This window comes from Oenanthe melanoleuca, chromosome 2 (genome assembly GCF_029582105.1).
Source record: "Oenanthe melanoleuca isolate GR-GAL-2019-014 chromosome 2, OMel1.0, whole genome shotgun sequence".
NCBI classification, from domain to species: Eukaryota; Metazoa; Chordata; class Aves; order Passeriformes; family Muscicapidae; genus Oenanthe; species Oenanthe melanoleuca.
Window position 1 is genome coordinate 35,154 of NC_079335.1, and position 19,091 is coordinate 54,244.

General features: G+C 46.2%; 2 protein-coding genes across 7 annotated transcripts in view; one reads left to right on the forward strand and one right to left on the reverse strand.

Moving 5' to 3' along the window:
- On the forward strand, positions 1 to 18,370 carry MAPK15 (mitogen-activated protein kinase 15). 3 transcript variants are annotated; one of them, XM_056483030.1, is made up of 14 exons: positions 1 to 110; positions 3,950 to 4,048; positions 4,309 to 4,338; positions 6,622 to 6,712; positions 6,873 to 7,003; positions 7,556 to 7,719; positions 8,805 to 8,944; positions 9,373 to 9,430; positions 10,202 to 10,339; positions 10,560 to 10,665; positions 11,080 to 11,383; positions 11,628 to 11,770; positions 13,261 to 13,488; positions 17,956 to 18,370. In XM_056483030.1, exons 1-13 carry the CDS (start codon positions 42 to 44, stop codon positions 13,465 to 13,467), a joined length of 1,680 nt encoding a protein of 559 aa, XP_056339005.1. In that variant the 5' UTR covers positions 1 to 41; the 3' UTR covers positions 13,468 to 13,488; positions 17,956 to 18,370. The 3 variants fall into 3 exon arrangements, with proteins under 3 accessions (XP_056339005.1, XP_056339006.1, XP_056339004.1); XM_056483031.1 differs by lacking the exon at positions 17,956 to 18,370 and adding an exon at positions 14,622 to 15,637; XM_056483029.1 differs by lacking the exon at positions 17,956 to 18,370 and having other exon boundaries at positions 25 to 110; positions 13,261 to 15,038.
- Positions 15,415 to 19,091, reverse strand: part of FAM83H (family with sequence similarity 83 member H) — a 20,448-nt gene continuing 16,771 nt past the window's right edge. For all 4 annotated transcript variants that reach the window (XM_056483025.1, XM_056483024.1, XM_056483027.1 and 1 more), the window contains exon 5: positions 15,415 to 18,286. In XM_056483025.1, coding sequence (XP_056339000.1) covers positions 15,637 to 18,286 — 2,650 coding nt within the window. In that variant the 3' untranslated portion in view covers positions 15,415 to 15,636. The remainder of the gene's footprint in view (positions 18,287 to 19,091) is intronic.

Below are 19,091 nucleotides of genomic sequence, written 5' to 3' on the forward strand. Positions count from 1 at the left end.
AGCCGTTTCCATGGCAGCGGATCCGTCAGGGAGGCGCCGCCATGAGCCCGCCCGAGGTGGAGCCGCTCGTGTGCCGCAAATACGAGATCAAGAGGCGCCTGGGCAAGGGGGTGAGTGCCTGGCTGGGGGGCCCGTGTGGAGTTCAGGGCACCGGGAGAGCTCCAGGCGGCTCGCGGAAGCTGAGGCGGAGTTTGGGAGTTCAGGCGCCCGTAGGAACTCTAGCTCAGGGCCCGGTGCAGCTCCTGGTGACCCAGAGGAACTCCGGGGAACTGTAAGAGCTCAAAAGCAAATAGTGAAATGGATTTGAGTCTCAAAGCACCTTGTCTCTGTGCCTACCAAACCCTTCTACATTTACTGTAATCCCATCACTTCAGATCATGCTGCATCAGGTCATATCTTCTCCATAAAATGTATTTTTATATGTGAGCCAATAGTAATTTCTAAGATATGCCTCCTCTCTAAACCCTCCCGAGTTACCTGCTTTTCTATTCTGGCAGCTCTTTGCTGTCGCTTAGTTGCGTTGGTACAAGCATTTAAGTATTTCCCCCGTCATGTTCACAGAGTCAAGGAATCACGGAGGTGGAAAAGCCCCCTGAGCCTGTGGAGTCCATCTGCTCCCCCAGCAATGGCAAAGCCACCACTAATCCTTGTCTCCATGTGCCACATCCAGTGCCTGTTAAATCCCCCCTGGGCAGCCTGTGCCAGCCCTTTGCAGAAGGGTTTTTTCCCAATATCAAACCTGAAGCTCCCTGGCACAACTTGAGGCTGTGTCCTGATTGCCAGCAGGGTAGTACTGTAGCACTTACCTGAGGTACTTGTACAACTGTCTGTACTGCCTGATGCCTGGCAAAGTTCCCTGGTTCTCCAGGACCATACAGGTTACTGGGAAGCCTGCCTTGATGTCCTTACACAAGTATTAAATCACTAGAATCATACATTGCAGCTCTTTCGCTTTGTACAAGTATTTAAACATTAAATGGGCATCTCTGGGTAGAATGTTGTATGTTGTTGCAGTTATGTCAAGACAGACACGGCTGGGTATCACCACCAGCCCTTTAGCAGCAAACTTACACACCTTATTCTCTCAACAAACTTCTTTCATAGGCCTCTCTTGGGTAACTCGGACTCCTTTTCTTTTATAGGCAGCTTCACACAGTACTGATTCCTTGTCTTACAAGCAGTTCCACGTAGCTCTGACTCCTTCTTTCACTTTGCATGACTGGCTAAGCCCAAGCTGTCCCTTTCCCAGCTGCCTAACCCTGACTGTCCCTCACACAGCATCTTCTCACCATATCTGTCCCTTTGACCACATGTCTCCTACCTCCTCGCAGCACAGCCAGCAACCTCCTCTTACTCCAGCAGACCCTGAGTCTCAAGCTACAACTCCAAGTGCCTGTAACTGCCTGCAACTAGTGGCCAGCTAACCCCATCCTCCAAACTGATTGGCCAGACACAGATGTTTCCACTCCTTGGTAATCAGTACAGCTGCAAGTCATTGGGAGATTCCCACCTGCACTATCCTTTCAGCATAGCTACCCACAGGATGGGATCTCTTTGTGCAAAGGTAAAGCAGCTCCTAGGCTGTGGAAAGTCAAGATTCAAATCTATGGCCTAAAATAAAAAAACTGGATCTGTACCACAAGTGAGAAATCATCATTTGCAAGTATCACAGTCATCCAGAATAGGGAAAACTCAGGGAGAAATTCTGTTCCCTTAACAGACAGCACAGGTTTTAATTGAAAAAAAAGGTTTAGTGTTGTACCTGACAGTCCTGTGTTAGTGGTTGGACCCAGTGGTCGTGGAGGGCCTTTCCAACATCAGCAATTCTGGGATGCTGTCACTACATACTTTGGTAAAAAGTCTCTCTCCATCTTTCTTACTGCCCCCCCTTTTGGTTTGAAAGACAGGTGTCTACCAGTAAAGGCAGAGCCTCTCTTTGAAATGAAGAATGTAAACCCCCTTCCTCCAAATTATTTTTATAATTTTGAAATAAAGGGGCTCTCAGGCAAAGATAAGGGAATTAGGAATAACAGTTCTTTACTGGACAATTAAAATAGAGATGCAGTATTACAAAGAACAATCCCAAACACTGCCAGAGTCAGAATCCAAGCTGACTCTCAGATTTTATCTGGGTAGGAAAGGCTTGGCTCCTCCCGGCTGGAGCATCTCCCAGTGGGATGATGTAATTTTATCAGTCATGCACTGGGACTCAATGGCCATTAACAGCAGATGATATTCTCCTGGAGGAAGGATGGGTTGTGGAAAAGATAAAGGTGACTGCCCCAGCTGGTTTAAAGATGGTGATAGAATACATACTTTTGGTCACATCCTTTTAATGCAGCCTAAGACACCCTTTCAGTTTTGAAAGACCACAGTAAGTTCCCCTTGGAGCCTTCTCTTCTGCAGACTGAGCACCCCTGGCTGGCTCAGCCTGGCTCCAGAGCAGAGGGCCTCCAGCCCTTGGGGCGTCTCCATGGCCTTTCTCTGCACCTACTCTAACTGCTCTGCATCTTTCTTGTACTGAGTTGCTCCAAGCTAGATGCAGTTCTTCAGGTGTGTATCTCACTGAAGTCAAATGCAGGGGAAGAATTATCTCTCTTGTCTTGCTAGCCCACACCATGGCTAGTAAAAACCAGGTGCCACCTGGACACACCTGGGTTCATGTTCAGCCGCTGTCACCACCACTGCCAGGTCCTTTTCCAGCTTTCCAGCCGCTCTGTCCCAAGCCTGGCCTGTTTCATGGGGTTGTTGTGACCCAAGAGGCTCAAGACCTTGGCCTTGTTGACCCTTGCACCATTGGGCTGGACCCATCGGTCCCTTCGCATCGATGCAGCCTTTCCAGGTCATACTGGCACACAGGGAGATCAGGTTGGTCAGGCAGGACCTGCCTATCACAGCCTCAAACCAGCTGGCCTGATCCCCTGGCTGCCCTTCTTTTGATGCATCCCAGGACATGGATGGCTGTCTGGGCTGCTAGTGCATGTTGTCAGCTCATTTCCAAGCTTTTGTCCACCAGCAGCCCCAAATCCTTCTCCTCAGGGCTGCTCTCCCTACAGAGTCATGGAACCACACAACACTCTGGGCTGGAAGAGACTTTAAAGCCTGTTCTTTCTCACTCCCTGCCATGGGCTTGGACACCTTACACTAGACCAGGTTGCTCCAAGCCTCATCCAACCTGGCCTTGGACACTTCCAGCGAAGGGGCAGCCACAGCTTCTTGGGGCAACCGGTGCCAGGGCCTCACCACCCTCCCAGGGAAGGATTTATTCCCAAATCCCATCTAAACCCTGACCTCTGGTAGTGGGAAGCCCTTCCAGTATCTGTTGTAACTGCAGGCCTTTGTCCCAAGTCCCTCTCGAACTCTCTAGGAGCCCCTTTCAGGCACTGGAAGGAGCACTAAAGTCTCCCAGCAGCAATATCTATTCCAGGCTGAACTACCCGAAATCTCAGTCTGTCTCCTGGCTGGTCTGGCTCCTTGGCCTAATCTCTCTCTCTTCTGTCAGCTTCCATCACCTCTGCTTCAGGTCCATCGTGGAAAACATTCTGGTTACACTGCAGGCCTGAGGTGTGTGCAGGTGTCAGCACACTGCTCACCTGTCTGTGCCTCTCCTCAGGCCTGAGGTGTGTGCAGGTTTCAGCACACTGCTCACCTGTGTGTGCCTCTCCTCAGGCCTGAGGTGTGTGCAGGTGTCAGCACACTGCTCACCTGTCTGTGCCTCTCCTCAGGCCTGAGGTGTGTGCAGGTTTCAGCACACTGCTCACCTGTCTGTGCCTCTCCTCAGGCCTGAGGTGTGTGCAGGTGTCAGCACACTGCTCACCTGTCTGTGCCTCTCCTCAGGCCTGAGGTGTGTGCAGGTGTCAGCACACTGCTCACCTGTCTGTGCCTCTCCTCAGGCCTGAGGTGTGTGCAGGTGTCAGCACACTGCTCACCTGTCTGTGCCTCTCCTCAGGCCTATGGCATCGTCTGGAAGGCAATTGACCGCAAGACAGGAGAAACTGTTGCTGTTAAAAAGATTTTTGATGCTTTCAGGAACAGAACAGATGCTCAGGTGAGAAGTTATTATCCTGATGTGTTTTTGGACGTGGTGGGTTTCCATTGGTATTTTCAGGATTTTTGTCTCTGAAAATGATAATGTGCACGTAACAATACAGTCTGCAGCTATATTTGGGTAAAAACAAGCAATAAATATCAAGCTTTGTCAATTATGGCATGTACAAAAGAGGATTGGATTTAACCTTGTCATTGAGCTGCATCTCTGTTCTGCCTTTCCCTTGCAGTGATATTAAACTCTTTTTTCTTTATTTCTAGAGAACATTTCGAGAGATTATGTTCCTGCAGGTAATGTCCCTGTTCCCCCGCTTCTCTGATTTTGTTTTATCTCTCCTGTCTAAGTATTTTCTCCCCACTGTTTTTCAAAATGTAGGAGTCATTGATTAGTGTTGATGAATCTTTAATTTCTGTTCTGCACCATCTTGGCAAAGAGCCTTTCAGGGTGAACCCACCTGAGTGAAACACTCTCCATCTGGGATTGTTTTTTACTCTTTCCCACTCTTTCCCCAGTTTTTGCATTGTCTGCTGCAGCATCAGCACATCAGCACCTTCTGTCACTTCTTGCTTCTTTGTGGATTGAAATTGTTTCTCTTACATTTTAAATTGCCATGACTGGAAGAGGATCTGGCATGGGAGAGGGATTTATGCTCCAGAATTGGTTTCCTCCATCATGCTGTAAGCAATTTAGTCACTTAAAATAATCAAAAAGAAAAAGGGAGGTTCTGCAAGGAATAACTTAAGACTACTCTTGTTTTGATATAATTTACCTTATCAGTGGCATTCCATTTATCTGTCCACTCCTCCTCAGACTAAACATGTAGAAACATCAATATTTTGGAATAATGTTGGTATAACTTGTGATTTTCTAAGGACAAAATGAGGCAGGGCTCACAGAAGAGGTATTTCCTAAGACTGCCAAGTTTAAGTAGGAAAGAGATTTTTTTTTTTTTTTTACTTTTTAATCATTCCTGATGGCTGAATTAGAAGCTGCAAACTTTAAAGCTAAAAATATAAGCAATTCCTTAGAAGTGGATTACCTCTAAGTTAGTTCATCTCTAAAAGTGCAGTACTCCTGGAATGGATGGATGGATGGAGGAGCAGGGGGAAAAAGGATATTTCTTCTGAAGGAAAGAAGGAGTCACTTGGCAGCAGAGGGCAGGGAGAGGGAACTTAATGTGCTGTTCAGCCTGTGCTTCCATAACTTCTGGTGCTCAATAGACTTTAAGAATTTTAGTTTCCTCTCCTATTTTAAACCTCTTCCTTGAGTTTCAAGACTGAGGGCTCAGAAAGGAAAAGATGTGAATACTCTCTTATTCATAACTGCACATTTGTCTTAATTTGTCTGTTCATAATGATTGCTTTGTTCAGTCTTGATGTTTATCACAAGGTCATTTGGTGGATTAGGTTATTGTTTTATGTTATGTATCTCAATTACTCTAATTGAGAAGTTGCTTTAGACTGTGGGGTGTGAATGATTCTCTGATGCTCTGGTCATTGCTTGCAGGTTTTATGTTTGCTGTTCAGTGTAGTTGTAGACCTACAGGGGCATTTTAGGCCAGTTTTAGAATGTCATTTTGGTAAGTATGTTAGTAGCATTATTATTCTTTGAGCAAAGAATAATAGAACTGGCCCTGACAAGGTTTTTTTTTGAGGCAACGTGGGTTTTTTTTTAGTACAAATTGAAATTTTTTCATTACTTTCTATTATGAGTTTCAGGGCAAGGCAGTGTGACACAGTGGAATTTTCCTTCCTAAATAGGACTCAAGTAACACTGTCAGGATTTAGCTGCATGTCAACAATAGCCCTTTTTGGGTAAAAAACTTCTTTAGATCATTTGGATGTGTTTTTGTGACTATTCTCAGAACAAAAACAAAGTATGTGATGGCCTGACTGGGTATTACTGCTTTGTGAGTGTGTTTTCACAGGTTGTTTTTTTGAACTTTCCTAGATGTCACACATTATAGAATGTTGGAGTACTATGAAGTGTTTAGGGTGTCCCTGGCTGCACAGAAGTGGGAAATAAAAGCTAGGGATGTTAAAACTAGGGATGAACTTCATGATCCCATGAGGATTGTCAGTCTGCAGAAATGTGAGGATGGACTCCCCCTGCAGTGTGATACCTGTGTTCAGGTATCTCTGTGTGCTGTCTGATCTCCATGCAGTCAGTTCCTCAAAGCAGCCCTCAGATGGACATGTTCTGATTGTTTGGGTTTTTACTTATGGATGTTGAGGGCAGCTATGATCTGTTTTCATGCCACAATAATTCTTTGGTTCAGGTAGGAAATGTGAGGTGCATAAAGGGGACTGGATTTTATTAAAAATGATATAGAGGGAGTGTTAGAACTAATGTCTCATTTAACAGAGATTTTTTTTTTATTAATAGACTGGTTTCCTGGTATGGAACAAACTTAAATTATTTAAAAAATTTTCTTTCAGAAGAAGTGTAATGGAGGAAATAGCATGTTAATGCTTGTTCTAGACAGTAATACAAACTGAAATAGGTTATTGTCCTTTTTTATAATTCACAAGCAAAACACATGATTTTGACAGCTGGGTCTCTTCCCTGTGCAGGAATTTGGGGAACATCCAAATATCATCAAATTGCTCGATGTTATCCAAGCAGAGAATGACAAGGACATCTACCTCATCTTCGAGTCCATGGGTGAGACAGCATTGCAGCAATCAAACCCAGCCTCTCTGAGGAGTTACCCTTGTTATCACTTGGGTGGTGGTGTGGTGGTGAATATGCATGAATGTTCATGATACTACTGGGATGTCAGTACTGACAGTACTGATGTCAGTATATTACTGGTACCTTACAGAGACCGATTTACATGCTGTGATTAAGAAGGGGAATTTGCTGAAAGACATCCACAAGTGTTACATTCTTTACCAACTCCTGAAGGCAACTAAATTCATCCACTCAGGGAATGTTATTCACAGAGATCAAAAGGTACATTTTGGTCCTGGTCTGTATCCTTCACTCCAGTTTTCTGTTGAACACTAAATAAAATCAGATTGATTTGGGATGGAAGGGCCCTTCAAAGCCCATCCATTCTCACCCCGTCATTGACAGGGACACCTTCCACTATCCCAGGTTGCTCCAAGCCCTGTCCAACCTGGCCTGGAAAATTTCCAGGGATGGGGCAGCCACAGCTTCTCTGGGCACCCTATGCCAGGGCCAAAGCACCCTCCCAGGGAAGAATTCCTTCCCAATATCCCATCTAAACCTGCCCTCTGGCAGCAGGAAGCCATTCCCACTTGTGTTGTCCAGGCCTGTGTTCAAAGTCCCTCTCAAGCTCTCTTGGCCACCCTTCAGGCCCTGGAAAGGGCTCTAAGATCTCCCCTGGAGCCTTTTCTCCAGGCTGAATACCCCCACCTGTCCCAGCCTGTCTCCACAGGAAAAGCATGAAGAAGGATAGAAGTATGAGGCTAGTAAAAGAACCTCGATAACAGTCTTCTGCTATTCAGAGAGTAAAAGGCTAATTAATTCTGTTCAATGCAGCCTTCCAATGTGCTGCTGGATGGCCAGTGCTGTGTGAAGCTGTGTGACTTTGGCCTGGCCCGTTCCCTGTGCCAGCTGGGCGAGGAGCAGCCCAGCCCTGCGCTCACCGAGTACGTGGCCACGCGCTGGTACCGAGCGCCCGAGATCCTGCTGGCCTCCCGCAGGTCAGTGAGGCTGCCAGCCTGCCACCTCTGCTCCCCTTGCCAGCCTTCAGTCTTTTCATTCTCAGCCTCCCGCAGGTCAGTGAGGCTGCCAGCCTGCCACCTCTGCTCCCCTTGCCAGCCTTCAGTCTTTTCATTCTCAGCCTCCCGCAGGTCAGTGAGGCTGCCAGCCTGCCACCTCTGCTCCCCTTGCCAGCCTTCAGTCTTTTCATTCTCTGTGCCACCAGATAGAGTGTCGTGTCAGCAATCTGTTTACTTAGTGTGTAGTTAAATTTCTGTGACATAAAAACCTCCTATGAACATGTACATGTCCTTCCTGTGTTCTTACAATGTCAGTTTACATACATGAGCAGCTCATCTGTTTGTCACCCTTTCTCCTACCAGACTTACTTCTTCTCCCTTAAACCCACAACTTTACAAAATCTGCTTGAGAACATAAGTCCTCTTTTCCAAATTGAAGCAGTGTTTTTTATAGACCTTCACAAAATACTCCCTAATCAAATGCTATACTAGCTGCTTGTTAGTCAAGCTTAGTAGTTTTTTTTTGGTTTTTTGTTTTTTTAAAAATTAAATACGAAAAACCAGAAAAGTAAATAAATAGATACAGGCTAGTATCCTGAATTTTAAATGTGGATGTTTTGCAAACTGTCCTATACCCACTATTTTGCATTTACTTTGCTTAAAAGTGTAATTCTTAAGTAATTGTAACTGCTTTGTATGTGGATTATGACCAAAGTCAGTTGTTTCCAAACAACGTGTATCTTCATTCTCGATGATATGAAAAGGATATAATACCTTGTTCTAACATTTCCTTTAATATATTAGCTTTTTATGGCATTTCCCTGTAATATATTTTCTTTCATGGTTTCTTAGAATAGACTTCAAGTAGGATAAATCTCCTTTCTGTTTCATGCTTGCCAATCTCATGATTGCCAAATGTTATTCAATTTATACTTGTGAGCATTTATATTTGAGAAGTTACCAAGCATGCTTTATAGCAAATAAATCAGGGTAGGTAATGTGAATACCAGGTACAAGAAAAATATTTGCTTGATTTAATCCTACCTCTGTTCTGTGCCTGTCTATAGTTACACTAAAGGTGTAGACATGTGGAGCATTGGCTGTATTCTTGGAGAGATGCTGCTTGGAAAGCCCCTTTTTCCTGGAACATCAACAATGAATCAAATAGAGCAGATCCTGAGGGTCATCCCTGCTCCATCCCCAGAAGGTAGGACCCTGCTGCCTAGGGAAACGTGTCTAGAGGAGGGGTCAGGAGTGGAAGAAAGCAGCCTGGCTGGGTTAGGGAAGAAGGTGTCTCTCATTCATTCTGGTACCTTTCCAAAGAAATTAAAGTCTTCATCCTCAGTGTTAGTGTTAGAGGAAAATAAGAAATTCAGATATTGTGGTGCTTCTGCATCTGTTACTATGAGAATGCAAGCTTATGAAGTTATACAAGTGTATGATTAATAAATAGGAATTCAAAAATCAGCTTAGAAAATTAATCAGTAAATATTACATTTCCCTTCCATAGATCTCCAACTGAGTTTTATGAGGACAATTTCCTATGTTAATATCAAATATTGGCTTTCCTTCATAAAATGTGTAGCTCTGCTAATCCTCATCTTGGCAGTAACAGTGTGTTTTTGATTATTGCAGATATTTTGGCTCTGCAGTCAGAGTACAAGGCCTCAGTTATTAACCACATGAGTTCCCGGTAAGCTTGAGGTGTTTGTGTCTCAGATCATCTAATGTAGGACCATGGAGTCATGGAACCACAGAATAGTTTGAGTGGGAAGGGATCTTCAAGATCATCTCATTCCACCCCCCTGACATGGACAGGGACCTCTTTCTCTAGACTAGGTTGCTTCAAGCCCCAGCCAACCTGGCCTTCCAGGGATGGGGCAGCCACAGCTTCTCCAGGAATTCATTCCAGGCTCTCAGTACCCTCACAAGCTATGATTTCTTCAGAATACCCCGTCTCTCCCTGCCTTCTGGCAGTGGGAATCTTCCCCACTTGTGCTATCACTCCAGGCCCTTGTCCAGAGTCCCTCTCCAGCTGTCTTGGAGCCTCCTAAGGCACTGGAAAGGGCTCTAAGTTGTCTCCTTAAATAAAAGTTTTTTTAAATATGAGTAAGATTTGCTGCTTAAAACTGATTTTTTTCAAGGTACTTTCTTCTTCATTATGTTTACAATTATAGTTAGGATTTCGAAATGCAAAACCAGATTTTAAAATTTTATCTTCTCTGCAAATTACAGAGAAGTATGTTTCTTTAATCTCAGGTCTAGATTTGTGGGATCATGGGGCTGGAAAGTGATGAGCTTTAAAGTCCCTTCCCAGCCAAACCATTCTAGGATTCAGTGATTATGCCACACTTTGTGAGTGAACTCATGTCTGGTGTCACCTTGATGTGATTCTGGAGCTGTAACTCCTGCCTTCACTGGGAATTAGACACTGAGGGCTTGTATCATTTTTTCTGACTTCTAGGCAGCGAGTAGCATTTGAGGAGATTTTCCCATCCTCTACTCCACTGCCTGCCTTGGATCTGCTGAAGAAACTTCTGGTTTTTAACCCTGACAAGCGGCTCACAGCAGAGGAGGCTCTGCAGCATCCCTATGTGAGCAGGTGAGAGTGACACCAGTGTGCAGCTTCCCCTGATGTCTTCTGAGACATTACAAACCTGCTCTTAGCACAAATTTTCTTTAAATGCATTGCAGAAAAAATGGCAAAGCTAATTCTTTATTTTCTCCAACTCTATTTACATGAGACTGTTTAACAGTCCTGTTTAAATTTTAATATTCTGTTTCCAGTCAGTGAGTTACATGACATGTTCTCATTTCCTCAGATTCCACTGTCCTTCCAGGGAGCCTTCTTTGGATTTTGATGTGATCCTTCCTTTGGGTGATGATGTCCAGCTGTCTGTGGCAGAATACAGAAATAAATTATATGAGGTACTTTCATCCTCTTTTCTCAAATCCTAATCCTCCAGGTTACCTGCCATTTGTGCACACACTTAAACTCTGTCATTGTCTTGTCTTTGTGTTCCCCTGGGCTTTCCATACCTGCTGGGACAGTTACATCTTGGTGTTTGATCAGCCAGTTCCATACTGTTGTAATCTTTGAGAGACCTTTATATGTCAAATTCCCACAGGGCAAAGAAAAATCTCTGAAGCATGATGTCTGAGAAAGATTCACAGAATGGTTTGGGTTGAAAGGTACTTTAAAGATCATCTAGTTCCAAAATTATACTTGTTACTTACCCTGTAAAATAAATTGCAGATATGTATAAATATTCCTCTTCATTTTGATGTTTTATTTTTCTGCTGTATTGCAGTATTAAGTCTAACAGCTTTTCTGTTCTGCAGATGATCCTTGAAAAGAAGTCAAAGAGCCTTCCAAAGGAGCAAGGGCAGAGAGAAAACATTCAGCTGAGCCAGTCTCAATCCAGCACACTTCTCCCAGGTTTCAGCTCAGTGACTGTACCCACCAGGAAAGACCAGCAAGAACCAACACCCCCTCTTCTAAACCCTTCACATGTGCATGCTGGAGCCACAGCTGGGCTCCAGCCAACAGGATCCAGCCAGAGCAAGGATTTGGCCAGAACTGTGTGTCAGAGGTCACAGAACAGTGTAATGATGTACAATCCTATCACACACACCACTGTGCAGAGTAGGTGCCACTCTCCTACACTGGGGTGAAACCCACCTTGGGGTATTGTTGTGGGGAAGAGAGAATGAGTGCTGTAAAATAAATGGGGAGGGAATTTGCATGGCAAAATGAGGGGCTGAAAGTGTGGGAGGGAAATGACATAAGAACAAAACACTTGTTGAACGTGTTGAGTATGGGACTGTCCCTGCCTCAGTCAATGGTTCTTCTGATTTTCCTACTTTATCTCGTGTTTTTCCTTCTGCAGGAAAGGCAAATCCTGGTGCTGGGATCAGGAACTGTTCTGCACCACCTCAACAGTTCAGAATCTCCAACAATGAGAAACTAGGGAGACAAATCACAAGGCCAGACACTCGACTCTCTCCTACGACTGTGCAGAACCTCTACAATGTGAGCAGCTTAACTTCTAGCCCTTACTTGTGGTAATCTGGGTCACAGCAGTTCCATGTAGTGTTCCAGACAGAGTGGCTGGAAAGCTGGAAAAGGTCACCTGCTGTATGAAAGCAGCTGAACACAAGCCCAGGTGTGCCCAGGTGGGCAAGAGGCCAATGGCACCTGGCTTGTACCAGCCACAGTGTGGCCAGATGTCCCAGGGCAGTACCTGTCCCCTAAACTAGACCCTGCTGAGGGACCTCCAGTCCTGGGGGCAAGTTTGAGCTCTTCACAGGAAGAAAGGAGGGGCCCCACTGAGGGGCTGGACTGTGTCCAGAGAAGGGAACTGAGCTGGGGAGGGCCTGGAGCAGCAGCAGTAGCTGTGGAGAAAAGGAGGCTCAGGGAGGATCTTGTCACTCTCTGCAGCTCCCTGACAGGAGAGTGCAGCCAGCGGGGGGTTGGGATCTGCTCTCAGGAAACAAGTGACAGGATGAGAGGAAATGTCCTCAAGTGGTTGCAGGAGAGGTTCAGGTTGGATATTGGAAAAACCCCCCTGCAAAGGGCTGTGCAGCCCTGGCACACACCTCAGGGCAGTGTCTGTCTGTCTATCTATCTATCTATCTATCTATCTATCTATCTATCTATCTGTCTATCTATCTGTCCATCCGTCCATCCATCCATCCATCCCTGGGGAGATTTAACAGCCACGTGGATGTGGCACTAGGGAACATGGAGCAGTGGTGGCTTTGGTGGTGCTGGGGGAGCAGTTGGACTCAGTGGTCTCAGAGGGCTTTTCCAGCCTCAGTGATTCTGTGGTTCTGATGGATTGCTGCTGCTGAGCTGTGAGGGTGTCAGTCCTGTCCTCTCTGCTCCTCCCTCTCCCCTGATCTTGGCCACGTTTCCTTGCAAAAGTTCTCACCCTCACTGGGTTCTTTAATGACCTCTTGCTCCTGCTTTTTTTCTTCCTGAGCTGGCTGCCTGCTGCCTGGTGACTGCTGGCACCTGCAGAGGTGGTTGGAGGAAGCTTATGACAAAGAGTATGGAAGGAGGCACCACAGAGTCACAGAATCACAGTCTGCTTGGATTGGAAGGGACCCAAAAACTCATCTCTTTCCAGGCCTCTGCCACGGTCAGGGACACCTTCCACTAGCCCAGGCTGTCAGAAACTTTCAAGCGTGTCCAGGAGCACATTTGCAACACACTTTTCTGCCTCTCTGATTTGGAATGCCTTCCAAAATGTTTTGAGAGAGAGAGATAAGCCATTTATTCCCCAAGATGGGATTGTGGAGCTTGCTGCCCATGCAGGTCTACAGATGGCCAGTGCATTTTAGGGAATTGTGACCAACTTTCTGTGACAAGAGGAGCAGAAGAGGGAGAAGATCAGCCTACACGTGCCCTGAGTTTGTTTCCTGAGAGGATAGTGCTGACCAAAGCCAAACTTGTGTCCTATTTGCATTCCAGAAAGCTGATTCCAAGTTAACTTTTCTTGGCTTTTCTTTCTCACACAGAATCCCAGAAGCTCCCAGTGTCACAACAAAGAGGTTCATCCCCTTCTGAAGCCCAGTAAAAAGATGTTCCAGATCACTGCAAACGTGGAAGCTGCAGGTGATCCAAGGGCATCCATGGGCAGCTACTCCCAGGCCTATGGAACCATCAGTAAATCTGCACTGCAGAGTCTTCCAATAGCAAAGGCCTCCAAAAGCCCTGAGCAGTGACTGTGGAGATACTCCAGACAGGTGAAGTACTCCTCATCCCTCAGCCCCTGGCCAAGCAAGGGCAGCAGGGGAGAGCACAATATGAGGAAATGCTTTATTCACTGCTTAGGCCAATGTCCTCCTTTCCTCTGGACAAGCTAATAGGAAAGGGAATCCAACTCCTGTGCCTTCCAGTCTCAGCAGTCAAGAACACAGCACACCCTGAGAACAGTGAAAGCTGTCAGTTCATACTCCTTGTTAGAATTACTGCAAAAAATCACAGAAAACTGCATTATTCTGATACTTTAGTGGTTTTTAGACATATTTAGGGTCCAGCAAACCTCCTGAAGTTCAACAAGGCCATGTGCAAGGCCAAGAAAATGTTCTGAGGGCTTGAGCCCCTCTGCTCTTGGAGACAGGCTGGGAGAACTGGAGGTGTCCAGCCAGGAGGAAAGAAGGCTCTGGGAAGACCTTTGAGCCCCTTCTAGTGCCTAAAGAGGTTCTGGGAGAGCTGGAGAGGCACTTTGGACATGGGTCTGGAGTGTCTTCAAGGCTTCCTCCTGACAGAGGGCAGGGGTAGATCGGATGTTGGGAAGAAATTCTTCCCTGGGAGGGGGCTGAGGCCCTGGTGCAGGGTGCCCAGAGAGGCTGTGGCTGCCCCATCCCTGGAAGTGTTCCAGGCCAGGTTGGACAGGGCTTGGAGCAGCCTGGGACAGTGGAAGGTGTCCCTGCCATGGCAGGCAGGGGTTGGAACTTGGTGATCTTTAAAAGGTCCTTTCCAACCCATTTGAGGATTCTTCAGCAGTCTGCCTAAATAGTGGATGTTTTCTTGAGTAGAACAAGTAACTGTTCTCTGAAGACCATGAAGAACTAACTCTTCACAGATAACCTTACAATCTTACTTATTTCTATGACTGTTCAAGGCTAGATTAACAGAATTCATTATGGTCTGGTTTTGTTAAAATCAAGTAGAGAAGCATTTGAAATACAGATGGGTTCTTCTACAATATTTTACAGCTTCCCTAGTGTGTAATATTGTAATAATAATTCCTTTATATTGCACTGCAGAAATCTTTTGTCTTTCAAGCAGCATTTTATATGTTGAGGGCAAAACTGCCTATTGGTAGAACTGTCTTCTTCAAGGAATAATTGGTCATTTTTATTTTTGCTTTCAGAAGGCAAAGTTTCATGAGGTACTATTGCTGTGACATCGTAAAGGTGTTGCCAGTCTACAGTGGGACTACAGGAAACTTTATATTCCTGTCTCAGTGATGATTTTGGATACATTTTTCTCATTAACCTCTGTCCCTGAGGTTTTACTCTACCTGTGATGAATAACTCTCAGCTGTTCATGCTGCTCCAGACCTGTCACCTCATGAGCTGCAGCTATACTGTCAAGGAAGTCACTACTTAGCCAAGGCAGGATTTTGATTTAGAAGCTTATTTCAACTCAGACTCACCTGAAAAGGCCTCCTAAAACCAAGTCCTTCTCCATCAACAGCACCTCAGCAGTTTCCTTCAGCTCAGCCCCTAAAGCAAGTAATTCCCTATGCACAAAGGACAAAGCACAAGCAAACCCACAGGCTCAGGAACTGCTAAATACAGAAGCTGGGCCTGTGCTGCTGGAGAAGATCTGAACCACAGATTAGGCCAAAACATTGATTACAACATTTCTTTTTTTTTGTATGTAACCTTCAAAAAGGTGCCTCCTACGTCTTACTCATTGTGAGATACAGAGAAAGAGTAACTTCACCGGAGAAACCACTGAGCTTTAAATACTTTTCCCAGTTAATACCTGTGTGTGTCTGTATGTATTTATCTTTTCTGGCCCAAACTCAAATACTAAAATTTCTGTATCTCTTTTTTTTCTGAAATTTGAATGGTTTTATCTGCTGAAATTATTCCTTGGGTTTAACAGAGACTATAATTTAGTTTTGTACAGTAACAGAGACTTGTTTTTTAAGCATGTTGGCATTTTAATTGTTTTATTTGGAACATACTGTGATAAGGTTGTTTGATACCACCTGACTTTATTGAGCAAACTGCCGTGGGAGGCTCATGCTGGACACATTTCTGCTCACTAACCAAGAAGAGCATTGCCATTGGGGTTTGTAGCCATCCTAGACAAGTTTTTTCCTCGTTTCCCTGTGACAGTCAGTGATTAAATGGAATTAAATAGGATTTCCAGGATCATTTTTTGGTCTTGAAGGTCCCCAGGATTTTGGGCATGAATTTCCCCATTTTCTTGTCTTTGGCATCTGTGTCATACTCCTCTTCACTGGGACTTGTGTGTTCGTCCTTCTTGCAGAACACCTCAAACCTGCTGTAGACTCGCTTCTCCTTGCGCATGTTCTCCATTTTCTTCAGGAGGGTTTCTCTGTCCTCCGACGGCTGCCGCTGGAGGTTCCGTTTCTGGCTCCCAAAGCTCTCAGACCTATGGATGTTGCAGCTTTTCTCCTTTTCCCCTTTTCTTTCCAGGCTTGTGGTCGACCTGGAGAGGTCAGGGTTGCTGGTGGATGGCAGCTGCTTGGCCAGCTCGGCTCTGTTCTTCTGGCTGTTGGCAGAGATCTGCTCCAGGATCACCTTGGTGTCGTCACGCAGGTTGCTGCTGTACAGGATGTTGGCTGTGGAGGAAGGGAACCTCCCTTGTGTTGTCTGGCTGCTCTTGGGGGGCAGTGGTGCTGCAAATTTGGGGGTTTTTTCTTCCTCCATCACTTCCTGGCAGTCCCCTGTGGATGATCGTTTGAGCACCACTGCCTGCTTGTCGCATTTCCCGCTCTCAGAAGAAGGTTCCTCTTCCAATTTCTTTTCACCTTTTGGGTTCAAAAGCTGCTTCAGCCGTAGTGACCCTTTTCTTAAAAACTCCATGGGATTTTGCTCTTGTTTTGAACAGTCTTCCTCAGATTTGTTGAGAGAGCTGTCAGACCCTTGACTTCTAGACAGGCTTTCTAGAACTGAGGATGTAGTACTTGTCCTAACCTGAGGTTTCTTCATTTCTGTATTGACTAATTTTGGAGAGTCTTCTCTGAAGGTCACTCTGTCCTTCTTCTCTGGAAGAGCCAATTTCTGAGTGTCTCCTACAAATATCAGGCTCTCTTTCTCTGGAAGAGGAGATTTGTTCTCGATGGGGTAAAATCGGGATGACAGCTTGTCCACCTTAGTGCCAAGATGTGCCAGGGGATCTTTACTCAAGGCATCCCCAAGCTGGGGGGTGGATGAGGCTATTCCAAATGCTCTGTCCAACTCTCCATGCATTTTGTAAGTACTGCAGGAGTCTTTGGAGTCCAGCACCCTGCTCTCCAGAATTTTATACTGCACAGATTTGGTACATTTCTTCTCCGTATTCTGTGATTCCTCCTGCAGGTAACCTGAAACAGCTTTGGTGTGGGTGACTGTGCCCCGTTCCATGTCCTTGCCCACAGCTTTGTACTTCTCCAGCAGCTCAGCCACTTTGGAGGAGGCAGCTGTCTTGATGGTTTCATTGTCCTTTGTTAACTCACTGGACATTTGTTCTTTTTGGATCATCTGCACCTTTTCTATGGTGGTGTTGGGCTGATCTAATTTGGCAGCACTGAAAATCAGAGAGGACCTGAGCCGGGAGCTCCTCTGGATCAAGGGATTTATCCTGGACCTGAAGGCATCTGGTTTCATTATTGAGGTTTCTTCACCTGCTCTGTCAGGGTCTGCAGATTCCTTGGCACTGTCAATTCCCAGTGACTTGCTGTTGAAGGGTGTGGGGGGTTTGAAGGCTGGGACGAGGTCAGTGGGGTGCTTGGTGAGGGGATCCCCAAGAGCATCGCTGTACGCCTCGGACTCCATGGGCATCGGGAGCCCTTCGTCTGGTTCAGACTGGTACGCGCTGAGGTACGAAGAAATCCTCCAGTTCCGTAACCCTGTTCTGTTCTCCTGCGTGTTCTTGTCGTCATCCTGGTCTTCATCCTTGTCCTGTAGGAACAGGCGCTGCTCCAGGCTCTGCTTCTGCGTGGGAGAAGTCTGGCAGATGAACTTCTGTCCTATATTCTGCCTGCGTAGCATCATTCCCATGGGGCCATTGCCCGCAGGGTTCAGCTGGTCAGAGCCGTGTCTCACCTCCCTGGAGGAGTTGGAGGGCACGTAGTCCAGCCGCAGGGGGAAGCCCTCCTGTGGGAAACTGGGCTCCAGTTCAGGGTATCGGGGTCCCTCTCCATAGTCTTCCAATTCATTGAACCCTGGCCTCCCCCCTCGAATCCTGTCAAAGAATCCCTGAGGTCTGCCAGAAAGATGGGGATGTTCAAACTGGTACTGGTAGAACTGGTCCTTCTGGAAATGACTGGATTGAATTTTGAACTCATCCATGTTGTTCATGAACATCTGCCGGGTGTACTGCTTGGCAGAAGCGAAATTTTCAAACGTTCCTTCTGCAAAACTGTGTCTCTTAAAAGCGTCCAGCTCCAGCTGCTTTGAACGGAGGAACCCCCTGACGGGATCCATCTGGGAATTCTCCATTTCCACCTTTTTGTACATCCGCAGGGCGGAGCCCTCCACGGTGTGCCGCAGCATGTCGTCCCGGCGGAAGTTGGAGAGGAAGTACCTGTCCGGATCCACCCTGTCCATGAAGGAGGGGAAGAGACTCTCATCCCTCTGGAACATCAGGGGGCCTTTCTTGGGGAAGAAAGGCATGTTATTGCCAAAGGGAGCCATGGCAAACGTGTTCTCTGCCTTTGCCAAGACGTTGGCTGGGGGAACAAGGGGCTCCGACTGTGCAAACAAAATGCGGAATTCTTCATCAAAGCTGGCCACCAGTTCGCCCTGGAAGATGTGGGCAATGCTCCTGTGAATCTTCTCAAAGGACCACATGAAACTGCAGAGAGAACAGAAGTGATGGAAGGTGTTACCATCAAGTAACTCAGCTGTACCTGTTTTCATTAAAACATTTGCTCACCTGAAACAAATTCTAAATTTTCTGGTTGGGCGGAAATAGGGCAAAATAACAGCAGAAAATATCCCTGCAGCTACTTGTTACACTTGACTGTTCCCAAACCTAACAGCATGATTGATTTGGGATCACACCTTAGCAGAGAACTTTACAGCAATAAATGATTTCTGCTCTAAAAAGCCAGTCAGTTGTGTCACCCAGAGCATGAGCTGATGATAATCCTTAGGTGAAGGAGATGTTCCTGTCTTTAACCCCATCAGTAACAACCTGGACACCATTCAGTGTGTGCACTCAGCACCTGGCAGGTGACACCAGTCAGGGGGACCCCCAAAGGCTGGGGAGGAACCTCCAAAAAAACAAACCCAAGATCTTCCTCCTGGGGTGGCACAACCCTTCCAGCCACACAGTCTGGGGGGACTGGACAGGAGGAGCTGGGCTGGAAATGAGGAGGGAGATGTTCAGTGTTATGGTGTTCATCTTCCCAAGTCAAGCTCTGCTTTTGTTTTCCCATCTGCTGGCTGATGGGAAGGGGGAAGGGATCCCTTATTTGGCCTTGCTGTGCCTGCAGGTTTGCTGTAGCTGTTAAAACTGTACCACAACCCAGGAGTGTTATCACCTTTACAGTTCTCTGCCACATCCTGCTGGGAATCCTGAGGGACCCTTTTGTGAGGCTTGGCTGCCTGCTGGGCTTAACCAAAATCCTTAAAATTACTGTCTTTTTTTTTTCTTC